This window comes from Chelonia mydas, chromosome 9 (genome assembly GCF_015237465.2).
Source record: "Chelonia mydas isolate rCheMyd1 chromosome 9, rCheMyd1.pri.v2, whole genome shotgun sequence".
In the NCBI taxonomy this organism is placed as follows: domain Eukaryota; kingdom Metazoa; phylum Chordata; order Testudines; family Cheloniidae; genus Chelonia; species Chelonia mydas.
The window spans coordinates 77918022-77944916 of record NC_057855.1 but is presented as its reverse complement, the minus strand read 5'-3'; the positions used below and the strand labels follow the sequence as shown (position 1 = coordinate 77944916).

Sequence of the window (26895 nt, the reverse complement as noted above, 5' to 3'; positions counted from 1 at the left end):
AAGTCTGTAGTGTCTGATTAGTATGCTGGTATGCTTGGTGATCAAACTGCTAGCAATAAAACAGTCATGAGACACTTTCTAATAAGAAGTGGCCTGCAGGAGCCTCATAGATATGGAAGAGAAAAAAATCTGCTATTTCCTGCTCCATCTTAATGCTCACAAGATCCGGAGCATTGCAGGAAAAACAGCGTATGAGGAGTTTTGAAGTTACATAAGATGAAGTGCAGAGTTTAGTGCCTTGGCTCTCTTGAAAAGGATATATGTTTTATTACTCAGGTGGAAATTTAATGTGAGCAATGGGAGAGTGGTTGGATGTTCTTCTTGTCTGTGGTTTGCTCGGCATTTTGGGTGTGCTATTAAAATCAGGCTATTTGGAGAAATTAACTGTTGATAAACAGATGCTTACTATGAAGGATAAATAGCTCTCAATCGAGGAAGTTATCTATATGCTGAATGAGCTACAGCTTGATGTGTTATTCTTCCTACAGTGTCCTGCCAGCATTATACTAAAAGTCCTCCTCCTGTGCCAAGAAGCAAGAGTGAGGTTGTTTTTTTATTCCCCCTCTGAAAACTGTTTTGCTCCCTTGTGAGCAGTTCTGACCTTGGCCTTCTAGTCATGAACCGAGTCTGGAATCTCTGTCCCACGTCATTACTACACAAGTTGTGTCTGCTTGCACGGCGCTATCTTCATTCTTTGAATTTGCAAGTTACTGTGACATTTGCCACACATTTTTTCAAACTCCATTTGTGTGCTTTGGAGTCCACAGCAAGGATCTCTTTGTTTATACTTGGAGGAGGACAGCAGTGTGCAGTGGGTGAAAACAGAGGACTTTAAAAAGAAGTGGAAATACCTATTTATATAGAGGAAGAGTCTTAAGTAACACAGCATGTGCTTGCTGCTTGCCAATTCATTCTGTTCAGAGATTTAGGAACTACAACTGCTATTGGTTATTCATGGTCTTGCTAGTGGTAGGGTCCACTTAGAACAATGTCTAGCAGATCTGAGCTCACCTCACTGCCTTCCATCCCAAGGTGCCAAGAGGGTGAGGCTCCCTTCTGGCACAGCTAGAATAGTTGCTACCTACATACCACAGAGCCTGTTTAAAGCATTGGCTGCAGTAATCTGAATGTTCCATTTGCGCCTGTGCATATAAAGGCACATACACCCTGCGTAGACACTAGACGTGGTCTTGGCAGGTGGGTTAAGCCTATTCTAGAGTCTGGCCCCAGCTGGCAGGAACAACACTAATTTCCACCTTTGCTATGGAGTTACAGATTTAAATATGTCCTTATAGCGTGCCAGCCTCATTTCTGAACTGGGCACTCACTGATGTTAGGCTCACAGTTAGACCCACTTTCTATTGCACTGCTGTATAAAGTAACTCTTCAAAAGCAGCATGTTGTTATCCTCTTTCTGTCTCACTAACTCACTCATGTACAGTTTATAATATCTTCATCTTACAAGTAAAAATAAAAAAAACAACTGCTCTCTCTCTAAGATCAAGGGCGTACCAGAAAAATTAAGTAGCATTCATTCTGCTTCATAGCAGAATGGCTATTGACAATGGCTTCCAGCAATAAAGGTCCTGGAACAGGAACTTGGTTAGCAGTTTGGTTGATGAAGCAGGACATAATCTTTTGAAGCTCTCTTGGCTTTGCAGATCTGATAGACATAAGGCTGTATTGACATTAAACTAAACAAATGGAGGAGCCATGGGGGCCAAATTCTTCCATGATATAAATTCATTGAAGTTAGTGGTGTTACACCAGGGATGAATTTGGCCCAGTGAGCCTTACTATCTTTCTACGTACGGCAAGACCTCTAATTCTGTATCTACAGTTGGAAATCTAACCCTCTGTTTGTGCCCGCAAATCAAGTGGTTAAGCATCTAAATGCTAGTATTTGTACAAAACTAGGTGTGCAAAATTGGAGACTGGACTGAGGCTCTCTTATCGATAGAGATGCCCGTCTACACGTGCACACATACATGGACATACAAATCTGTTGCCAAGAATTATTTTAAAATCTGCCATGTCAGTGTTGGGCCTGACAAGCTTTAATTATTATCTTGCCTTGAAGCTTTAAGCAATTAAGCTACAAAAATTGCTCGTTCCAGGGTTGCACATTCATGCTGATATCACCAAAACAGCTGCTGCAGAAATGGAGAGGTAAACAATAGGGAGGCATATTTACTTCTTTTCCATAATAAATAGATAGGATAAGGGGAGGAAGAATTTAAGATTTACAATGTGGAAAGGGATAAATTAAGGAATTTTCAGATTTCAGAAAGAAAAATGTGGCAGATCATTAAAGGAGAGGTGGGTAGTGTGTCTAGGACAGCAGCAAGTCCTGCAGTGTGACGACATTTGCAACAAAACTGTTATTTTTGTGCCACCTGTTATTTATTATTATGATCTGTGTTACGATAGTGTCTAGGAACCTCAGCGGAGAACCCTGTTGTGCTAGGTGCTGTACAGACATGCTCCAAAGAAGACAGTCCTTGCCCCCAGAGAGTTCACCATCCCTATAACAGCTGGGATGCAAAGTGTGGACAAAATAGGTTGGGGAAGGGCCAGAGGACAACGTAATAAAATGTTTATGGCATTAGCACATGCATAGTATAGAGCAGTGATATTGCAGTAAGCATATATCTCCTTCCATTTAATCTACCTGTCAGATTAAATAGAACATAAATTTGTAGCCTTGTAAATTGAGATAATCAGGGAAGGAGAGTTCAGTGTCCTATGACTGCACAATGGAAAATTCCCCAGAAGTGTGGCTCCTTATTCTTTAATAAAAAGGACATGGACAACCAGTGTAGGCTCAAACTTTTCTCTAAAGGCAACTTCCAGTGTAACTTAGCATTTATTTTGACCACCACATCTAATTACAAAGAAGAGAAAATTGCTCCCAAAATACAGTCTACCTTTGAACTGTAGAATTAAATTGTTGGTCTTGATCTTCAGCTGCAGCTCAGCAGGACTCTGTATAGCTATGGGGTGAGGAGCATAAAGGTGGGAACATTACAGGATGATGCAGCTGATAGCTAGATCAGGTAGGTAAATGTAGAGACAAAGCCAAGCCTGATTCTCATCTCACTTCCACCCTCTAACTCCATTGACTTCATTGGAGTTGTCCCTGATTTACAGTAGTGCAAGTGAATGCAGAATTAGACCCTTGAAGTATTAGGTGAAATCCTGCCCCCATTGAAGTGAATGGCAAACTCCCATTCACTTCAATAAGTCCAGGATTTTATCTTCTATCTTTAAGGGTGAAACTTTAAAAAGTGTGCACGTGCTTCTGAAAATCTGGCCCTAAACCAGTTGAAAGGCAAACTACAGTGATACTATCCTTTAAGGAAGGTCTGTTTTGTGGCTGATAGTAAACATCCTTTTTAGATTTTTGACCCTATGTTCACAGACTACGAGGCCTTGTCTATATGGGAAAGTGTTTTTCAGTATAAGCTAATATGTGAATTTAAACTGATATAGTTATACGGACCCACCCACCTCTCCCTGAAGTGCACACTCTTATTCTGGTATAAGAGTGGCCTTTTTTCAATTTAGCTTATGTCTTGGGAAGGGAGGGGTTTAAGCTAAATTAAAAAAAATGACTCATACCAGAGTAAGTGTGTCCAGAATAAGGGAAGTCTAGAGGTACAACTACGTTGGTGCATCTGGTAAAACTTTCCTATGTAGACAAGGCCTAAGAGTTTGACCCTGCAGCCCTTATTCATGTGAGTAGTCTCACTGGGACTACTCATGTGACTAGGGATGCAGGACCTAGCCCTACATTTTAAAGAAGCTTTTAATAACCTGCTTTGCCTAATTAATTGTGAAACTCACACAAAGAAAAGTACAACAGACAGCACTCCCGTTGCATGTGACAATGCTATCAGTTTGGAGTAGCAAAAATATAAATCCATTATGAACTAATAAAGAGTTGGAACTCAAGTGGGAAAAGTTGGGAACTGGGACCTGCAAATAATGCATGTGCATTTGTTTAATTAAGCCTGATTTTCACAGGCAGCTCTTCCTGAGTGCACAGGCTTCCTCTTGAATCATATGCCAGAGTGCAGAAATGCCTGTGATCCTGCAGAGCACACAGGCACACTGGGCAAAGGCTAACGGGAACCAGTCCAGTGGCAGATAAATATAGACTGAATCCATGATAGATTACAGTCGTGGGTGGGGCTATGGGAGCCACCAGGAAGCGTCACTATGCTCTGAGGTCTGTGTAAGTGGCAGGAGCACTGGACAGTGAAAATAGAAAACTCAAGGAAATTTTCAGAATGTTTTCCTCACTGTTTGTAATCAGCTCCCTGGAAGCTTGAAACTGTCATCTGTTTTCTTGGTAATTTTGTTTGGTTTTCTCCATCATTTGTTCACATTAAGAGTGCAGTCCTGCAACATTTCTTCTTGTGTGTAAGGATTATTCGACTGAGTAAGGATTGCTGGATTTGTTATTGCAGGGTTGCTCACTCCTACTATAATTGGATTTTCAGAAGTATGTGCAGGGTTAAACTAGATCTAGAGGTTATATGGATTTTGCAAACAGATACTAGAAGAAAGGCAGGTTAAAATTTGAGCCAAACAGATGTTAGTGTCCCTTTCCATATTACGTGATATTAAGCGTTATTTGCCTAGCACTTTGTAGGGTTACTGCAAACAAATCATAAATAATAACTAACAATAAAATGTGATCAAACTTCCCAGTGTCACTGCCAGTACATGCATTATCTGCTAACTCTGATACACAGTCTTCGTGCCATGTCTTCTTGAAAATCAGCTGCTGAACATATGTGATTTAGTGAGCTACACAGCCGCACACAGTGTATATCAGAGAACAGGTTAAAGGCATAAGTTTTCATGTCAGAGAAAAGGCTCTGAATTGTAGATTAATAGGTATAAGATGACAGTTAAGTGGCTAGATAAGAAGAAAAACATTCACTGTGTATTATTGTTCTGAATGAATGCCATTTGGGTATACCCCATGGTGGGGTGGGGTGCAGAGCGACCCTGAGGAAACAGGAGGCATTCTGCCTTGTGGGAGGTAATATGCTTTCCAGAGCTCCCCCTGCACATAGAGGCAGCTCATCTGCTATTACATCTTTACGCGGGGTGCAGACTGCTCTCCTCACTCCACACAGCCAGCTGGCTCTGCTGGCCAGTGCATTGGGAGGAGATGAACTATTACTTCACCTCCTGCTCACTCCTCCATGCCACCTTAGTTCTGGGTTTCTGCTTGGCACTTACGTGGGCTGTACAGTGAACAGGGGAGGCTCTTATACCCTGCATTGCACTCAGTGGGGGCCAGCAGATTCTGGCCCATATTGAGCAATGACATGACCCCTGCCCCAAGGAACTGACAGTCCAAAATGATTTCGACAGAACTGGCAATTGGAGCAAACAAACAAGGGGGTTACTGCATTATCCTAGTGCACACCCATGCTCTGTCCATCCCAGTCTCTGCTTTGTATTAGCGTGTTACAAACCCAGGTTTGATTCACCATCCCTGTCTCCTGCTCGCTGGGCTGACATATGGTGACAATACTGCGTGAGCAGCATACTCCCCGATAGCGCGGGAGTGTGCAATCCCCCTGGATGTTTAATAAGTATCACTCGTGGGCTGGACTGCAAAGAGCTTTCTGGCCAATTACAACATCTTGAAAGTGGTCATGCATTCCAAATGGGTTAGAGATACTGGGGGGCGCGGAGGAGAGATATTGTCCTCAGGGCTGCACTGGGGATATGAGAGAGTGCTCCTTTGGAGGAGGAAAGGTTCAGGCGAAATATCTGACTCAGTGGGGGTGGGGAGAGGGGCCCATCCCCCCAGCCTGTTGGACAGTTTTGCATGAGTTGATTAAAAGAAGTCCTTCTGTCTGCCTGAGCGTTTTACCAGTCAGCACAGCACGTCTGCTCATAATCGAGTCCTGCTGTTTCACGGGCAGTTGTAATGGTGGCTAGCTCACCTATGGTTGGAATTAATTCAAAGGGAAGTGCTGTGGCAGGGCTTCCCACTGCTGTTTTCTTTATGCAGTTGAGGGCCGCAGGGGCTTGTCTGGGAGGGATTTGAGTGCTGGATTGACAGCTCTGGTGACTGCAGTCCAAGGGGGTACCACACACATGGGGTGCAGCAGCAGCATCATTCACTCTCTCTGAGTGTCAGGGATCTTAGCCCTGACAGGTGGAACCATCTCTAGGTCTGAGAAAGGAGTTCATTCTCCTTGGCCTAGTCAGTCTTTGGCCTGTCAGCTGAACAGCCAGTGGTGGTGATTGTAGCTGAGGTTTGGAGGTGTGTTTTGTGATGCCTGCTAGGAATTAGATTGATTCCACAATGAACTTGGATCACTGCTGATACCAGTGACCTTGTAATGAAATGCTCTATAGCCCATTGCTGGTCACTGAGCTAGCCAGTTCCCTCTCGGGCTATGTTTTTGATACACGACTGAAGAGAGTTGTGGAGCCAAATCTTTCCATTTCAGGTATCCGTGCAGTGGCATGGATGTTGTGTAGCTCTTGGGGTATCAATGGAAACGTCACCCTTTCATAAAATATGATTATTATTATTTACGATTTGCGTTGCCTGGTGCATAGAAGCCCCATTCACAGAACAGGACCCCCCTCCCCTTGTCTTAGGCACTGTACAAAAACAGAAAATGAAGATGGTCACTGGCCCAGTTCTAGCTATTAGTCCTTATTGTTACTGCATGGGAGAGCACAGGGTTAATTTTTGGATCTGGACTTTGGCTCTATAGGCCAGTAGATACAGGGAGCACTGCAGAGACTGCACTCTCGAACATGATGTGAGGGGAGCAAGTGCCTCCTGTTTTCAGCAGGGACTTCTCCATCTGCACTGGATCAGTGATAGAAGGAGTCCTTTCAGTGTAGCAGCCGTGTTAGTCTGTATCCGTAAAAAGAAAAGGAGGACTTGTGGCACCTTAGCGACTAGCAAATTTATTAGAGCATAAGCTTTCGTGAGCTACAGCTCACTTCATCAGAAGGAGTCCTGTCTGCCCATCCTTCACTGAAAGAAGGTCTATGCAGTTGCCACTAGGCCTTCAGAGGGGGATGTGTTGCAAACCTGGCAGGGAGAAAGAGAGAGGAGAGGAGCAGCCTGCAAGAGGCTTGATGGTATTGTAAAAATTAAATTGTTCAGATTAAAAATCAAAGGGCCAAATTAATCCTCAGTGAAACAGCACTGACTTCGATGCATTTGGCCCAAATAGCCGACTGAAAATGCAGGATCTTTGCAGTGCTATACTGCATTTGGGCTTGAGTCTGAAGCCACAGTGAAGTTGGCAGTACAATGGCCTGTTCCAAAGAGGCACCTTACAAATCTATCCCCAGTATGCCCTCAGCAAGACAGGACTGAGTTATGAGCACTGGGCCTGATGCTGCTCTCACTCATACTGTAAACTAAGAGTAATCCCCCTGTCAAAGTCAGCTGGGTGACACTGGTGTGAAACTAGTGTGTTGTCAGAGTGGAGCCTCAGCTCTATTGTTTCCTGCCTTCATAAGTGTGACCCCTCCTGTTTTTCAAGTCCAGTGTTTTGAAGTGAGCAGTTTCCCAAGCATTGCACGCTGAGCTCGCCAACAGCTCACCTACACCGTGTTTGTTGACTCTCTTTATCTTGCTCCTTTTCTCTTTTATCCCTGAAGGTTGGAGGCTGGCAGGGACCACGTTTTGCCCATTGACTATTACTTTCCACCGCAGAAGACTTGCCTGATTTGCGGCGATGAAGCTTCTGGGTGCCACTACGGAGCTCTTACCTGCGGCAGCTGCAAAGTCTTCTTCAAAAGGGCAGCTGAAGGTAATTCACCTCTGTTCAAATCACACACAAACACCAGAGAACAAGCCCTCCAGCCCTGACAGCTCCTATTTCCCAAGGCAGGGCTGCCTGAGGGCCTTGTACTTCACTCACAGAACACATTTTCTCATTAGAAACAAATGCATTAATTACATAAAATGTCCATGGGCATTAGCAGCATTGTTAAATGTCTGACACCTTCTTAGGAAGTTGAGCTTCACTCCTGGCTCTGAGGAGCCTGTGGCACAGAAGGAAGCAGAGACCTGAGGGCTGGGCAGAGAACGCTGAGGGACCCTGAATTCCTTAAGGCAGAAAAGAAAATTGGTTTCCTTACTGTACTTTTGTCATTCTACATTACAGACCAGTCACAGAAAAAAAATACCCATAACCAGAGCCTGAGCCAGCCCTCCGTCCTTTCCAACACGTGCTGCTGGGAGTGGGCTAAGGAGCAGAGTCAGTTAGTTCTCCCTTGCCCATCTGACTTTTATACACTGCCTTGGGGTCACCATATTGCCACCCGCCCATCTGTGGTCTAAAATCCAACTATCATAATCCAGTATTTTCCCCCTATTCCCTTTCCTGCTTCCCGTTTCCTAGTATCCCCTCCATCAATATGGGCACTCATGACTGTCCCATTAACAGTCCCATTAACATCCTGAGAATGATAGTGCTTCCGTGGTGCCCGTAACACTAGTTCAGGAGCAGTGCTCTGTCCTCCTCTGTGCCTTTCCCACTCCTCCCCAGCCTGAAGGGTCTATAACCAGCGCCGCCTTCATGCCCTAGGCCTCAGTCCAAGAGCCTCCAGGATTAAATATGGACCCAGATGTTCCCCTGCACTGGTTGAATTTTTACACTGTTGTCTTTTACATTTAAAATGAAAATAAACTAGTCAGGCAGGTTTTTAGGCTGGATGGTAAGAAATGCCAGGGTGTTAAAACTGCAGATCAAAAGCACACTCTCTTGCCAGCAGTTCAAGGCTATCTATAGACCAGGCCCATATATTTGGTACCATAAGCTCTCCTGTCAATTACAGAAGAGTTAACTTTGACTTTTGGAAAGCATTTAACTGCATTGATCATGATTTTTCCATAATGCTAACATCTAATGCACCAGCTGCTAATGGTTATAAATCAAATGCTGGTTTTTATAATATTATTGTAACAGGAAGGCATTTAAGTTTATCAGCTAGTAGTGCATGGCATTAGGAGTCAGCACTCTCTGGCTTCTGTCCTTGGCTGCATTCAGTGTGTGACTTTGGGCTTTCACTTCTCTGTACGTCAACTTTACCCATCTGTGAAATGGGAATAGTAATTCTTAACAGAGGACATGATCAAGCCACGCTGTGAAATGGAAGCCTACATTGCACTGTCACATCGTCTGTCGCACGTGGGCTAATAGGAGCATGAAAAACAATGGACAGGTCTACACTACCGCTTACGTCGATCTAACTTATGTTGCTCAGAGGTATGAAAGAGACACCCTTCTGAGCGATGCAAGTTACAGAGCTCTAAGCACTGTCGACACCGGTGCTATGTCTTGTGGAGGTGGAGTAATTGTGCCGCTGTCGGCATAGAGCGTCTTCACCAGACACACTACAGCAGCACAGCTACGCCGATGTAGCACTTCTAGTGTAGACCTGCCCCTATGTTATCATTATGTGGACTGGGGGAAGAAAGAGCAGTTTAGGTGGTCGATGGTGCTCTGATAGTTCAGTTAATTCTTCACAACACACAGATGGAAACTCATCCCACCTGCCACCCCTAACCCAGCCCCAGTTATATCAACTAGCCCATCACCTTCATCCTCATAGAATAATCATAATGAACAATCTGTGCAATTACAGAGTCTGACTCTCTTCTCACACGGTGCACATCAGAAATAACTCCATTTACTTCACTGCTGCGAGAGGCCAAATCATCTGCTCCCTTTCAGTCAACGATCTCCAAACTCCTGTACTACAGCTGGTCAAGTAGTATTTTCACATAGCATATTTGACATTTGGGGGGACAAATTGTAGAATAAATCAGCTTCATATACATTTTTTCGCTGTTTCACTAGCTGTCTAGATGGTCAAATGCAATGGGTCAGATTCTCAGGTGATGTACATTGGCACAGATCTATTGAAGTCAATGGAGCTGTGTTGATTTACACCGGCTAAGGATCTGATTTTTCAGATGCATCATTCAGAATTTGTCCCATCACCAACTGGTGAATAATTCATTCAGGAGGAGAGTCTGAAATCATTTAACAAGCTCTGCTGTCACAAAGCTGGGCAGGTCCCATTTCTATCTGTGTGACAGAAGGGGAAACTGAAGCATTGGGCACTAAACCTACTTGCCACTGTCAAACAGTGAATACTTGCAGAGTGAGGAGTGGGATCTGGAGTCTGTAGATCCCCATTTTGGTATGCCTGTGTATTTGGGCTGCTTGGTCCTTTCTGGTTGATTTTGTATTGCTTAGTTGCTTTGTGATAGGTGCCTTTCCAATGGGGTATGTAACAAAAATGAACAAATCAGTAGTATGGTATGTAATAGTTTAACATTTCAAAGCAACACCAAAATTTTTTCTTACCGTCAGGTATAACTACCATCTGGATATTTTATTTGAAATTTATCTGGATCATTATTTGAAAGAACATTTGAGAAATAACTCAAGTAAAAGGGAACTAAAATGATCTGTTAATGGACACTGTCCCCATTCAGCATCTTCAGCCATAATGAAGGTGACTGACCCCGCTTCCTGGAGTGCCTCTCAGTCTATTTGCTTCATCCTACAAGGCAAGTGATAAGGTCTCCTTCAGATCCAGGGGCTTTCTCAGTCTAACCCCCAGGTATCTTAATTGCAAAACCATCATGCAAGTTTGCACAATTGGACTTGTTTGCCAGAGTCAGGACTGAAATAGCAGAGGTGTTGTAACTTGGCATTGAGTTATGCTGGCAGAGCTGGCTGGGGAACCCAGGACTGGAATAACAGGGGGTGCTGCGTGTCAGGAGTGAGTTGCTTGGGAAAGCCAATACCCTGGCCTATCTGCACTATGCTTTATAATAAACAGTGCTGTCATCTCCTTCATGGAGTAAATTAACAGATTCCTTTAAAAAGGGATTTACTGTTGTTCCAGGTTCTGGGCTTAGGGTGTGTGTGGAGTGTCAGAAATATTTTATTGTTTTATTTATAAATTAGGACCATATGACATTTACCAGGGTCATAATTCTTCTTGCAACAGGTTCTTTCCTTTCCCTTGACAGAGTAATTAGGATAAAATATGTTTGCCTGATGCACTAAATTACAAGACAGGGGAGGGGGGAAGGGCAGTGGTCTCCAACTGGAAAACCTCGTTGGTATGTTGTTCTATTTTCAGCTACCAAGCAATGTTGTCTCTATGTGTAAAGGGTGAGAGTATAAATGAAAACTTTCTTTTGCTGTATCAGATTCTGATCCATTTTGTTTTGCAGGGCAAGGCTTTTTGTGCAATATCAATACTGCAGCCGTAATTAAAAGCCTGCTAGCTCTTCCATTAGAACCCCCCTGCTCCTTTTACCTCCAGGAATTAGTAACTTGAAACCTCCTATTCCCCTCTCATATGGACACTTTGGGCAAAGTTCTGTGCTGATGTCAACTGGTGAAGCTCCACTGACCTTAATGGAGTTTCACCCAATTACACCAGCAGAGAACTTGGCTCCTTAAAATGCTGCATTTGAGCCCAGACAGATATTTATGGTTGTGACATAATCATGAAAATAGGGAGCTTTTTCTCATTGAGGATCAGAATTGGCAGGTGTTTGCTGCCTGTTTACAAATGGGAAGACATGTGTAGATCCCACATTGGCGAGAATCATCCACCAGGAAGAATGCCTGGTCCATTAACGTGGAGAATGAATGCAGGTCTGGCAGACACAGAGTTAATAGATTGGATTAGGATTTTGTTTTTAGCTATCTAGATGAACACAGATGAAAACTCTTAATGGGGAAGAGAGGAAATGAGAAACCAAGTGCAGGTGAAAGCAAATAATCGCTGTTGATTTTGATTGGTCAAACGGAGAGACCAGAGGGCTAGAAAAGCCAAGAGGTGGTTGCACCAACCTAATGCTGTTTGCTTCTGTTCTCTAGTTTCTTTGCTATCTTAGACTAGGGCTTCTGCATGGCTTTGTTTATACACGTTGCAACCACTCACTGCTCTCCCACTTGGGTGTGAGAGGTAGAGATTTTCCAACTGGAAAGTGATTTGAGGGTGTGTTACATAGGAACTAGTGGGAGGCAATTTAGGTCACCTAAATCAAGATTTTTAACATAGATAATCAGAAGTGAAAGTATAAGGCAGAAATTCAGTGTGCTACTCAGCTCTTAAGGCTTTTATACTAAATCACACAGTAATACATTTTATTTAACAAATAATTGAACTAAGAAGGAGAACTTTGTGTTTTTGCTTTACCTTGCAGGGCATGGATATAGCCTGAGGTGTCTTTATTTTGGGAAGGGGGTGGTAAATGAGGGTTCTTATCACTTTCTGCCCTTGATTCCATATTTGTAACAGTTTTTGTACTCCCTTTGGGTAACTTTCTGTGGACAGTCCCTTTGCTTCTTGCACAGATGTAAACTTGAAATCTGGGATTCCCCACCCTCCAATACATTTTTACTTCTTTAGATTTCTACAGGCACTTTTTTAGGACTATCTGAAAAGCTCTAGGCAGGTTCCTTTGGTGTACTCTAAAAATACAGACCAACAAAACCAAACACAGCAGCTTTCCCAAACCAGGAAAAACACTCCCTTTACCACTGATTCATACCAGCAGCTTGCAGCAAACTCCTCCCTCTCCAAAAATTAGAAGAAGTGTGTTGTTTAGTATGCTGTGAACATCAACACATTCAGGCTGTTTAGGGGTGGGGGGTACCTAGATGTCTAGGTACTTCTTTGGCCCTCATCACAGTATCTGGATATCAATTAAGTACTGTACATACCTGTAAAGATTTCAAAACTGTAAACAGGCGTTGGGGCAGAAAACTTCATAGAAATACATTGCACTGGGAGAGACAGAAGGGCAAAAGATGTTTTTCCAAAAAACAATAATCAATACCTTGGGGCTGTCACTCCTTTATAAATAGGGCTAGTTGCTCTGCGCGGTACTTTGTGCTTCAAGGAAAGAAGCTCACTCTCCTCTTAATAAAAACCGTGACCAACTCTTTCCACCTAGGACTTGCGATCTTGACCACAAGATGCTGGAACAGTGGCAAAAAGACATAAATCCTTCCTCCTCACTAGCCCATCAGCAGTCTGGATTTATGAACATTCTAAGGCACATGTAGGGCCAGGTTAAATACAGGCTGGTTCCAAAACTTGTGCACACAGATTCTTCAGCCCTGACGTGGTCTTCCTCATTGCAAGATGGACGGGTCGGGATTAATTAATTTTTAAATCAAATCTGACATTTCTTTTGCTCAGAATGTGGTCCCATTCTGCATCCTGAATGCTAAGGAATTCAGACAGGCTAGTTTTTATTTTTCCTCTTTCTTAGTGGAAGGTTCTGCTATAACTGTTCCACTAGGCATGTTCTCTGCTTCCAAAGAAAAAGAATAATCATTCTTGCTTTTAATGCCTCCGCAATATGCAGAGAGGAAAAAAACAAGAAGCCCTTCCATCTAATTTTTTTATGCTTTCATTTTACGTGGCCAGAACGGATTCAGGCAATGAGTTATGGCTGCAGATCTTTGGCGTTCACAGCAGCATTCTTTCACCTTCTCAGGGTAGTGATCAGAATAGCATGTTATTTTAAAAGTCATCTAATCCTGAGAGAAGATTCATGATCCTGATTGCTCCTTCCCACAGAAAAATCCACAAAAGAGCGAGAGTGTGTGCATGTGGAGGGATCTGTCAGGTTCTGTTCTATTTTGATCCCTTCCCTCTCCTGCTGTGTTCAGCTCCCAAAACGTGCAGATCCTCTGAGATCTCATGAAAGCTTGGGGACCCTCTGGGACAGTTCTGGGGCTCTCTGGGACAGTTCTGGGGCCCTCTGTCCCCAATGCTCCGTAGCAGAAGGGCACTGGAGCACGCTGCCTGGAAGTTCACTGCCTGCAATTGCCTCTGGACCCTTTCCTCAGAGGACCCTCATGGTGCAGAGGGTGCTCAATGGAAAAGTGAATGCAGCCTGAGACTGAGTTAACATTTTGGCAGATTCCCTTCAGGGTCCATGTGTGGCCCTTTTGACCCCCTCCCCGCTTCTGGGACTAGGGTGACAGTGCATTGCTGGCTGCTGACTCCCATTTCTGGACACAGGCAGTGTGCCCGATCCAGCCTGGCTTGATGATTTTTCCGGCGGGCAAGTAATAGCAGTTTATTTTCCATTACTTTTCTTGCTGCTCTTGTGACATTCTATACCTTGGGGGAGCATGGTGTAACCCCCATATTCCTCATTTTCATATAATCATGATCTTCCATATAAAGCAGGCCTTGTAAGGTATCAGGGGAAAGGTTATGATCTGCTGAAAGTCACTTCTCTATCCATATATGTATGTCATTCATGCATATGAAGTTATGAGAATTGTGTAGTATGGTTGTCACTAAATCATGCTGTAAGTTGGGGGAATCAGCCAGATATTAGCTCCCCAGAGGCAATAGCAAGGAAAGTAATCAACGCCAAACAACCCATCAATAGCCATGGTCCAGCAAGGGAGCTACAATGCAATGATTCACCTACATGAGGCCACACCTGGGCAGCAATGACCATGAGATGGTTGAGTTCAGGATCCTGACAAAAGGAAGAAAGGAGAGTAGCAAAATACGGACCCTGCACTTCAGAAAAGCAGACTTTGATTCCCTTAGGGAACTGATGGGCAGGATCCCCTGGGAGGCTAATATGAGTGGGGAAAGGAGTCCAGGAAAGCTGGCTGTATTTTAAAGAAGCCTTATTGAAAGCACAGGAACAAACCATCACGATGTGCAGAAAGTATCAGAGGAGTAGCCATGTTAATCTGTATCCACAAAAACAACGAGGAGTCCAGTGACACCTTAAAGACTAACAGATTTGACTAATCTGTTAGTCTTTAAGGTGCCACCAGACTCCTCAATGTGCAGAAAGAATAGCAAATATGGCAGGTGACCAGCTTTGGCTTAACAGAGAAATCTTCGGTGAGTTTGAACACAAAAACAAAGCTTACAAGAAGTAGAAACTTGGTCAGATGACTAGGGGGGAGGAGTATAAAAATATTGCTTGAGCATGCTGGGGTGTAATCAAGAAGGCCAAAACACAACTGGAGTTGCAGCTAGCAAGGGATGTGAAGGGTAAGAAGAAGGGTTTCTACAGGTGTGTTAGCAACAAGAAAAAGATCAGGCAAAGTGTGGGACCCTTAGAGAATGGGGAAGGCTACCTAGTGACAGGTGATGTGGAAAAAGCTGAAGTACTCAATGCTTTTTTTTGCCTCAGTCGTCACAGACAAGGTCAGCTCCTACACTGCTGTTCTGGGCAACACAGTATGGGGAGAAGATGAGCAGCAGTGGTGAAAAAACAGGTTAAGGACTATTCTGAAAAGCTCTACATACACAAGTCCGTGGGTCCAGATCTAATGCATCCTAGGATGTTGAGGGAACTGGCTGATGTGATTGCAAAGCCATTGGACATTATTTTTGAAAACTCGTGGTGATTGGGGGAGGTCCCAGACGATTGGAAAAAGGCAAATATAGTGCCCATCTTTTAAAAAAGGGAAGAAGAAGAACCCGGGGAACTACACACCAGTAGGCCTCACCTCAGTCCCTAGAAAAATCATGGAGCAGGTCCTCAAGGAAACCATTTTGAAGCACTTGGAGGAGAGGAAGGTGATCAGGAACAGTCAACATGGATTCACCAAGGGAAAGTCATGCCTGACCAACCTGATTGCCTGCTATGATGAGATAACTGGCTCTGTGGATATGGGGAAAGCGGTGGATGTGATATATCTGGACTTCAGCAAAGTTTTTGATATGGTCTTCCACAGTATTCTTGCTAGCAAGTTAAAAAAGTATGGATTGAATGAGTGGACTATAAGGTGGATAGAAAGCTGGCTAGATTGTTGGGCTCAACAGGTAGTGATCAACAGCTTGATGTCTAGTCAGCAGCCAGTATCAAGCGGAGTGCCCCAGGGGTCAGTCCTGGGGCCGGTTTTGTTCAACGTCTTTATTAATGATCTGGACGATGGGATAGATTGCACCTTCAGCAAGTTCGCAGATGACACTATGCTGGGGGGAAAGGTAGATATGCTGGAGGGTAGGGATAGGGTCCAGAGTGACCTAGACAAATTGGAAGATTGGGCCAAAAGAAATCTGATGAGGTCCAACAAGGACAAATGTAGAGTCCTGCACTTAGGACGGAAGAAACCCATGCACCGCTACAGGCTGGGAACCGACTGGCTAAGCAGCAGTTCTTCAGAAAAGGACCTGGGGATTACAGTGGATGAGAAGCTGGATATGAGTCAATAGTGTGCCCTTGTTGCCAAGAAAGCTAATGGCATATTGGGCTGCATTAGTAGGAGCATTGCCGGCAGATCAAGGGAAGTGATTATTCCCCTCTATTCAGCACTGGTGAGGCCACATCTGCAGTATTGTGTCCAGTTATGGGTCCCCCACTACAGAAAGGATGTGGAAAAATTGGAGAGAGTCCAGCGGAGGGCAACGGAAATGATCAGGGGGCTGGGGCTCATGACTTATGAGGAGAGGCTGAGGGAACTGGGCTTGTGTAGTCTGCAGAAGACAGGAGTGAGGGGGGATTTGATAGCAGCCTTCAACTACCTGACGGGGAGTTCCGAAGAGGATGGAGCTCAGCTGTTCTCAGTGGTGGCAGATGAAAGAACAAGAAGCAGTGGTCTCAAGTTGCAGTGGGGGAGGTCTAGGTTGGATATTAGGAAAAACTATTTCACTAGGACGGTAGTGGAGCACTGGAATAGGTTACCTAGGAAGGTGGTGGAATCTCTATCCTTAGAGGTTTTTAAGGCCTGGCTTGACAAAGCCCTGGCTGGGATGATTTAATTTGTGTTGGTCCTGCTTTGCGCAGGGGGTTGGACTAGATGACCTCCTGAGGTCTCTTCCAACCCTGATCTTCTATGATTCTATGAACCTTGCTTGGAGAGACTCAGCAATGCCCTCCAGACATGCCTGGACTTGTGCTTGCCAAGCACATGGACTGAGGGTATAAAACAGACAGAATGGACACATACTGGGCCCTTCTCCTGCCCCCACCTATGCTGCAAGCAACCAAAATACTCAGAAGAAGACAAGACTCCAACATAGGAGATTGGCCCAGGTTTAAGGAACAAACCTGTATATTAAGGACTGCAATATCCAGTGGGGTGCGAAAAACTGCTTAATCTAGTTGCTGCCCAGTCTAATAGGGTTGAGAGTTTGTACTGCGTGCTTATATTTTATTTTATTTTGGTAACCACTCTGACTTGTTATGCTTAGATTTTAAGTGATTATAAGTCGATCTTTATAGTTAATAAATCTGTTTGTTTATTCTACCTGAAGCAGTGTGTTTGGTTTGAAGTGTGTCAGAGTCTTCCCTTGGGAGAACAAGCCTGGTGTATATCAATTTCTTTGTTAAACTGACAAAGCATATAAGCTTGCAGCATCCAGCGGGCATAACTGGACACTGCAAGACGGAGGTTCCCAGGGTTGTGTCTGGGACCAGAGATACTGGCTAGTGTCATTCAGTTGCAAGTAGCTGGGAGCAGCTTACATGCCAGAGGCTGTGCGTGAACAGCCCAGGAGTGGGGGTTCTCACAGCAGAGCGGGGTAAGGCTGTCTCCCAGAGTCAAGGATTGAGGTGAACTAGCAGATCACCGGTCCAGATAACTCCAGAGGGGAATGTCACAGCTCCTCATTCCCATCCTAGAGCAGGAGCCATGATATCACAGTCATCATGGGACCTATCAAGGCTGCCATCTCACTGTGCAACTCCCATACCATTACCCATGAATAAAAAAAGGGACTAAAGTTTCCTGACTCCTTTTCCTAGGGTATATCAGAGAACACATTCTTTCTTTGCTCTACATTCTGATCTGCCAAGAGTTAGCCATTTGCCAGAAACAAAGTATTTGGGCTAGACTGCTGATTGCTGCCAAAATAGATAATAATTTGAAACAAAGAATTTCCAGGTCCTGTCCCTGTGGCTTAAAATTCCACTCCCCTGTGTTGAGTGATCAGATGGTTGACTAAAGAACCTGCAAAAGATCCCTTCACAGAATTTCAAAATAAATTCATCTGCCCCCTCTACCACTTGGGTTCTCTTGTTCAGTTTTCTACCGTTGGACTTATTTAGCAGACTCAGGGTTGAAATGACAGGGTGGCTTAATTGGGAGTGAAGATGTGTTCATGGAGTCCTGGAAACTGCAGGATTGGAATAGTTGAGGGTGTTGCAGATCAAGAATGAAATGCCATGGCAGAGCTGTACAGGGAGCTCAGGACTGAAATAGCAGAGATTGTTACAGGTGGGGTCCATTGAGCTGCGTAGGAGAAGTTTGCACACTGCCTTGTCTGCATTAGTCTGTATCATTCAGTATTGTTGTCCCCTTTTTGCTGCCATCCTTACTCAGGCAGGGCACCCACTGACTGCTGTGTAGATACAGTAGGATCAGACATTACGTCATTTGAAGTTTGAAGCAGTCTTGAAGAAGTTTGATTTTAAGAAATGTAGCGAACTAAAACGTTATACGGTTTTTTACTATAAAAATGTAAAATGATTAAAGTGTTCCCGTTCACTGGACTTGAGCTTCTTTAAAAAACAGCCTCTTAAACTTAACTGTTTCCATAGTTATTTGTGTTTATAGCTTGCCATGCAGGTTTTCTTGGCTTGCGCTGCCCCTCTAATAATTCTTTGTCCTCCCACACAGTGCTCTTCACCTGCATGTAGCACTGTTAGAACTCCAGTGTCTGGAGCCGCTTTATCATTTGCATGGCAGAGGGTGGCATTCCATAGAATCATAGGACCGGAAGGGACCTCGAGAGGTCATCTAGTCCAGTCTCCTGCACTCATGGCAGGACTAAGTGTTATCTAGACCAGTGCGTCTCAAGCTATCTGATGTGAGAGACTGCCAATTTTTTCTTCCAGTGTGCACACAGACCGGCAGCCGATGGCGCACCGGTCCGTGGACCACCACTTTGAGTAGCACTGATCTAGACCATCCCTCACAGGTGTTTGTCTAACCTGCTCCTAAACATCTCAAATGATGGCGATTCCACAACCTCCGTAGGCAATTTATTCCAGTGCTTAACCACCCGTTTGCATTTGAGGTGAAACATTCTTGGTTCCCCTGATCGTTCCCCTTTTGTTCTCCCAACATCCAAGCTCCCACATTGAGCTAAGCTCTCCTTCTAGCTCCAGCAGGCTGTTGCAATATTTTTCTCAAAGGAGCAGAACCGTAGTGGCCCGGGCTAACTCTGGGGTTGTGTGCCCCATGCTTGGGACAGGGTTGATTGAAAGATGTTCCTTCATTTCCATCACTTGCTTTAAAATGGTGCCTCACGCACACATGGCAGTTACCAAAGTCACTCTGCAAGGATAATCAACTGACAATGACAGATTACTGGATCCTGAAAACTAATTTGTTGTGTCTTGCTGATAACTTTCTAATGGGAGTAATAGGTTAGGAACACAGAAGCATAGAAATTGCCAGACTGGGTCAGACCAGTTGTCTCATCTAGTGCAATATCTTGTCTCTAACAATAGTCAGTACTGGATCTTTCAGAGGAAAGTGTGAGGAAGGCAGTTATAGGATAACTGATCCCCGGGGAACGTTTTCTCCTGGTAATTAGAGATTGGTATATGCTCTGAAAGATGAGGATTTATATTCCATCCAAAATTGATTGAATGTTTTTTAGCATTTACTATTATAAACACTATTCCAGATGTACTTACAGATTGGTTTGCTTCTGGAGGAAGCTGCTGCATCAGGCACAGCAATAAATGGTGATTGACAGGCTTTTAGTTGAATAATTTCTGCTGCTTGCATGGCTAGCCAGTTGACATTAATCTTTGTTCTCAGATGAGACTGGAGAATTGTTCTCTCTCTCTGCCCTTCATTTTTTATTTTAATTGTAATCTTAGCTAATGAGCCAAGAGGAATCCAGTGATAGTGACAATTATATTATCATTCTCTCTCTGCCATGCTAACGTGATATGGAGGAAACCCACTAGAAGGAGATGGTGTCTCACTCGCACCTAGAGGGGAGGCCCTGAACTGAAAGATCTTTCCTCTGAAAGATCCCTTGCTGAAAGTAGGGAGGGCTAGAGGGAGATTCTGCATTGCACAAGAGGATGGTCTGTTAGGAAAAGAGGGGTTGGAATCTTCAGGTAAATTGAGCAATAAAGATGCCAGAACAGTCATAAGTGCCTTATAAGAGTTGTCCTCTTCTGATCATTTCTTACCTATACTTAATACCAAACTGTGTGGATCAGTTTCTTTTCCTAGGTCTACATTTAAGAGCACTATCTGTTGGCATTGTATCATTGCAGAAGGGACTGGAATCACAAGACAGTCCACGCTTTTATGTCAGAGGGCTAAATGGAAAAATAGTCTTTCCAGTGCATTACTGCATCGGAAGTGCAGGGATATGTGGTACCACAGAGGAGTGTTACTCTAATAAATTACAAAATAGTATTTAGCAGAGGCTATGGAAACACTCAATTCTCCTGCAGAGAGGAAAGGTGGTCTTGTGAAGTTACTGAGCTGTGACTCAGGAGACCTGGGGTAAAATCCTAGACTTTCTGTGTAACCTTGGGCAAGTCATTTAATCCCTCTGTACCTCAGTTCTCTACTTTAAAACTGTGATGATGATAATTCTTCCTCCTCCCCCTCCTCCCCGTTTTGTCTCTTTTGGTTGTTTAGAGTTCTTTAGGGAAGGGACTGTCTCTTACTATGTGCACATACAGGAACCTCAAGGCATTACTTAAATACAAACAATAAACAATAGTTAACAGCTACTTATCACATGTATAATAGCAACAATAATTAACTCTTTGACATCCTCTAGCACTTTCAAGCCAAAGATCTTAGAAAACTTTACAAACATTCATTCCTTTAATGTCACTAAGTCCCCTAAATTGGGAAAAATCATTGTCTACATTTTACAGAAGGAGAGACGGAGAGACTTGCCCAAGACCATATATGGGATTATTGCCAGAACTTGGAAGTTAATATTGTGGTCTTATTACTTATGTTACCTATAAAATCCAACCTCAGGAAAGGGGTAAAGTATAGATGGTGTGTTTCTACTCTCTGGAAACCCCAGTTGGGCACCATATGCCTTAATGTTAGCATACATGTTGTCTGGTGCAGTGTCTTCCTGTTTAATATTAAATTTCTTTTAGAATCTCTTATTCTAGGACCTGTGTGAGTGTGTAACATGTTAAATGGCTATTATTGTGGGAATAACAAAAAATGGTGGGTGCTCCCTCTGCAGATATAGCTATTAAATGAAAACCATTGTTCCTAGGTCTTCGGTAACAACCTTAGTGAAGTCATTGCATCACCGAGAAGGTAAACAATGAGTTCCATAAATTTCATGACTTAGAAACAGAAGATACATTGTCATTTGCTAAATGGAAAAAAGACACAGCCATTCCAGAATGAAACCCTACCTTCAAGTTCTTGAGAAGTTTTACAAACAATGGAAAATAGGAAAAAAGAACAGTAAAAATTACGCTATTTACAGTTTGTTTTGTTGTTTATTTTTTTGTTATTTTTCAGTTGACTGCAAATTTGTCAGTTTTCTTGAAACAGGGAAGGGAATTAATCACCCTGAAAAGAGTTAGAAATAATGCAGAAGGCGGCACATAAAGCTGTGAGATCATTTTTGTATTAAAACCTCTCTTCATTATTTCCTGTGCTTTTTCATTCAAGGATATACTAACATCCCCACATATCAGATCCATGATCAGAATATCCAGAGATTTATGTCTAAGTCATCAATTACTTTACTTCTGTTCTCATCACTACTTGTGGGGATAGGAAAAGAAAAACAAGTGCTGTTAGGACATTATTAATACACACACAGGAGATTCCCCAGGTTGGCATCTATCTCAATAACATCAACAAGTAAATATGTAATATCTCAGTTATCGCCATCCTCCATCCAACCAAGGAGGACTGGACAGTAGTCAGTTCAGAACCTGCCAGCTTTGCTTTTAACTAGGCTGAGACGATGACATGAAACATGGTCTCCCTCCCACTGTCTGAGCTCACAGTATAAGCAATAATCTTAGCCCCTGGCACTCCCAGGTGTGAGAAGTCTAGGCTGCCCCAGTAATTTAAAAAAAAACCCTCTGCCTTCCAGGTCAGAAGGCCAAAATGACACAGGCGCTTATTCTCATAGTGAAAAGTAACAGACAGGTGTGTGAACAGGTATCCCTATTATTTGTTTAGTGGTAAAGGCTAGAAACCACAGCTCCATTTGTTATATGACACACATATAACAAAAAGACAGCCACAGAGACCTTTACAATCCAAGTAAAAAAGGGAGAACCTTTGAACCCAGCTGTCACAGTGAGAGCACTACCTCCTGACCACTAGATCAACAATTGACTTGAGATTCAGAGCCCATGGGTCCACTTAAATCCAGTGGCAGGAAAGCATGCTCTAGTAGAGATGCATTTTAAAAAGTGTACAGTTGTATATAATTATATAGCTAGATGAGAGACAGAGTACTCCCAACTGTAGGCGAGAGAAGATTATTCAGTCTCCGAGACCCTTTCATGTTTTGGCCTTTCTACGGAGTCTGCCAGCAATGAGTGACCATTAGTGACAGCTGGCAATGTTAATATATTTTGAAGTGAACCTATTTCCCTAGGGGCTGGGTTGATACCATTGATTCAGTTCAAGTAGACCACTGAAACATCATCAGACTGCAGGTGGCCTGGGGGCAGAAAGGTCCGTATTCCACTTCCAGTCTCCTGAGCCCTCCTACCGCCCCCAGTGGTATTACCTCACACATACACGTAGAGCCCCACCGATGCTACGTGAGGACAGCAAGAGCACTTGTAACAGAAAAAACTGCCTCGGAAGCTATTCATGTGTTTGGATTAAAGAAAGGGGTTAGTGCTGTGGTGGTGTCTGGTTAGCCTCAGAAAGTTCTGATAATGATATATTTGACCCTGGAACGTCCTTGTATGTCTTGAGCAGTTATCTTGTTGCATTTCTTTGCTAATGTCCCTCTTGGGAGCAGCACTTGGCTTTTCTATGGTTTTGAGCTGTTATTTTAGCAAAGACACTGTAGTTTAGACTAGGGGAACGAGATAGGGAAGGAGCAGGAGCCAAACCGTGAAGAGGTGGAGCCAGATAATGCTTTAGATGGAGCTGCCCAGCTGCCCTCGGGCGACTCCTTCAAGGCGACATCCCGCCTCTAGCAAACACAGGTAGGAAGTTCTGAGTTGGCCCTGAATATCTGTCATATGGCTCCTGCCACTCCCAGTTCCACCTTTCTTTCTGCCTATGGTAATACTGGCGAGTTCCAGGGGGGTCCTGTGTGCCCAGCTTCACCAGAGGAAAGGAATTGTACAATTGAAAATGAACGTGGCAGGGAAGAGAGCAAGATGTCCACATGGGCTGTTCTGTTACTCCCCACATCAATGCCTTGGGAAGCAAAGCGTCCATTCTTGTTTGATTCACACTTATAAGCAGGTCCAGCAGAGAAAGCATGGACTCAGTGCCTGGTGCCCTTATCTCACACATACACGTATAATGCTAACTAACCCATTTTCTACTGAGGCTGTATGTTATCCAGTCTTCTCAGTTAATTGCTAGAAAGGGGTTGGTATTGGAGTTCTGTGGGATTTTGCATGGTCTCTGCTTCTGTGGGGTTTTTTTAGATGTCTTTAAAGCTGATTGATGGGCAAGAGAGAGAGAAGTGTGGGGAATGAGAGGGGGAGCTGATGAAAGTTTGTGGCATTAAAAGGATTGAGTGAAATATCACATGCTGTAAGTAATGCACTCCAGCCCCATTATGTTTCCATTCTTGGCAGCCAAGCACATGGGGTGTTATAACCAGGTGCTAATAAGGGCAGTTACAAGGAGCTTAACTGTATGGTAGTTTTCAGCCCTGTGCTATAGACTTATGCCAGGCATCATGAGAGAGATTATTATTATTATAACAGAAAGCCTCATCATGACTCTTACGTGACACCTTGATTACAGGTTGTTGGTGTGATTTTGCTGATAGGGGTCAACAATGTCAGACAAAGAGCACAGTTGTATAATGTTAGGAGGAGGCTCAGGAGGTGGGAAGAAGACTGAGAATTCTTAGTGTGAGCTCAGCAGTCACCTAGGGCACAGAAGGCAAGTAATTGACTGCAAGGTGCTCTTGGAATTTGGAGGTTTCTGATGAAACCAGAGGTGTAGCAACCTGCAGTGTGACACCCCCACACCCATGCAATAACAAATTACTCTGGCATTTTGGGGGGGTTTCTGTGAAGAAATACTAATATACTGAAGTGTGTGGGTTTTTTTTTTCATTCAGTGCAACGAAAGTGAATGCTTTGATAAAACTGTTAGGTTAGACGTATGCTTAGATGGATCAAAAGGTTGGTTCCTTGAGCAGTATTGAAAGCCGAAGCTTGTGGGATTTCAGGGAAAACCACTTTAGGTAGAATTTGGACAGGTACAATTTTCCATGGCTCCACAACATCAGATTACATTGGGTGTGTGGCGTCTTCATTTGTTGAGTCTAGTCCGGGTTTGAGTGCTCAGAGTCTGAAGTGTATCTGGTAAATCTTGATCTACTCAATGTGTCCAGACTTGACAAGAAAGCAAAATGTGAAGCAATAGATAATACATTGCAACTAAGGAAAAGTTCATTCTTGGTGAGTCTTGAGATTGAGATATCAAAGATGATAAGGTAAAAGCAGGCTAAATAATACCATTTACAACTACTTTCCTTCCCTCTGAATTTGAAGAATGATGCTTTTAAGATGCTAGCTATAAATTACAATAAATAATGGCCTCTCAGCTCTGTGCAGGTGTTCATAAACTCACTGCTTCACAGAAATCCTACATTAAGCAAGGCCAGTTAGAAGATGGGTTCAGTTAAAAATATTGCATTGTGCTGCAAATGCTGCACAAACAATGTATTCAGCCCCTAGGGATGTGGGAGAACTTTGCATCACTGAGCAGTTACTTTCCCAACATCTTGCCCTCAGTCTCAAGATCAGTAGCTATAGCTCATGGACTGAAGGGCAGGTTAAAGTAAGTGGGTGGAACAAATCATTTCTAATATAAAATGCACTGTAAGCAGAAGGATATATATGTAGGGACAGGCAGTGCCTGGGGACATATTCCATAGAGACATGGAATTATATTGGCTTTAAGGGAGATGAATTGAATATCCTAATGCTCCAATGAGAACACAGAATGTTGGAGCTGTGGGAATGAAAAGGTACACGACACTATATGGTATAGATGCCACAAAGTACTAGAGGAGTGTGGGGCAATTTGCTAGCACTGAGTCTCTCTTGCTTGTTGGTAGTTCCTTGCTATCTCTAAGAAGTATCTTTGTAGTCCTACAGTGCGTTTCCTATCATCTATTTCACATGCCTTTATAGACATGCCATTTTATTAAGAGTCAAGAATAGACCTTAGAGACAAATTCTGCAGCCCTCACTCAAGCTGCATTTGGCACATAGTGATTAGAGATGGAAAGACCTATTAGATCTCATCCAGGTCATCCCCAGTTAGCGCAGGCTTGTTCTCCACAGTCTGTTTCCTCGTGTTCTGTTCAGTCTAGCTTTAAATGTGCTATTTTAAATGCAAAGTCTACCACGTGGGCGATGCTGATAATTCTGTCACTGAAAATCAACAGGCCCACAACACATCCAGGCTGAGTCAGCACCAGGCTCCATAGCAATAAAGAGTTAATGGAAAAAATGGAAGTGGCAAGTGTTTGGTGTGTTGGTGGTGCTGAGGAACCATGGGAATGTTGTATAACTGTTAACTCAACCCAAGGCTGCAGGGAGGAGACCCAGCCAGACCGTTTCCCCTTCCTATGACCACAATATTTCACAGAGGCTGAGGAAGTAACACAGGAGATGCACAGCTGTTGGCCTCATTCTATCCCAATTCTTTGGTTATCTTTTTTTTTTACTTTCTTTTTATTCTTATTAATTTGCTGATTGCTAATGACATTCTGCACAAGGCAAAATATAGACTCTCTGTGACCCAAAGAACTTACTGTCTAAAAGACAGCATTGAAAGTAGGCCTTTAGACAGATACTTGATGTCAGGTATCTTCAGGTGGTACACTCAAAGAAAAGGGCTGTTTTAGGACAGCAAAATCAGTTTAGATCAGACGTGAGCAAAGTACGGCCCAAGGGCCACATCCAGCCCGCAGGACCATCCTGCCTGGCCCTTGAGTTCCCGGCCAGGGCGGCTAGTCCCCGGCCCCTCCCCTGCTGTCTCGCCAGCAGCCACACGGACAGCGCTCTGGGCGGCGCAGCAGCGTGTCTGGCACCAGGTGGTGCAGCAGCCAGACATGCTGCTTTGAGTGGCATGGTAAGGGGGCGGGGAGTGAGGGGGTTGGATAAGGGGCAGGGAGTTCCAGGGGGCAGTCAGGGAGCGGTGGGGGATAGGGGTCGGGGCAGTCAGGGGACAGGGAACGGGGGGGGCTGGATAGGGGGTGAGATTCCAGGGGGGGTGGTTAGGGGCGGGGGTCCCAGGAGGGGGCAGTCAGGGGGCAAGGAGCGGGGGGTGGGGTTGGATGGGTCGGAGGTTCTGAGGGGGGCAATCGGGGGCGGGAAGTGGGAGGGGTGGATAGGGGGCGGGGGCCAGACTGTTTGGGGAGGCACAGCCTTCCCTACCCAGCCCTCCATACAGTTTTGCAACCCCAATGTGGCCCTCGGGCCAAAAAGTTTGCCCACCCCTGTTTTAGATATAGAGAGAGAGAGAGATTGCTGCTGGCCAATTCCCATACAAAATTCCCATATCTAGCAACAGAGATTGCTAACAAAGTAAGTGAAGACTCATTTTTAGAATTCTCAATAGCAGTTAACAGAAAGCATCATGGCTTCACTGGGAGGAGATGAGTTCCATGCCAGTCTGGTTTAGATTTTATCAGAAAGCAGCTCTATCCGTCCAGTGTCCT

At 44.0% G+C, this 26895-nt stretch overlaps 1 protein-coding gene across 1 annotated transcript in view; it reads left to right on the top strand.

Moving 5' to 3' along the window:
- Positions 1-26895, top strand: part of AR (androgen receptor) — a 121605-nt gene that overhangs the window by 45589 nt on the left and 49121 nt on the right. The window contains exon 2 of the mRNA XM_027822662.3: positions 7663-7814. Within this exon, the coding sequence (XP_027678463.2) occupies positions 7663-7814 (152 nt within the window). The remainder of the gene's footprint in view (positions 1-7662; positions 7815-26895) is intronic.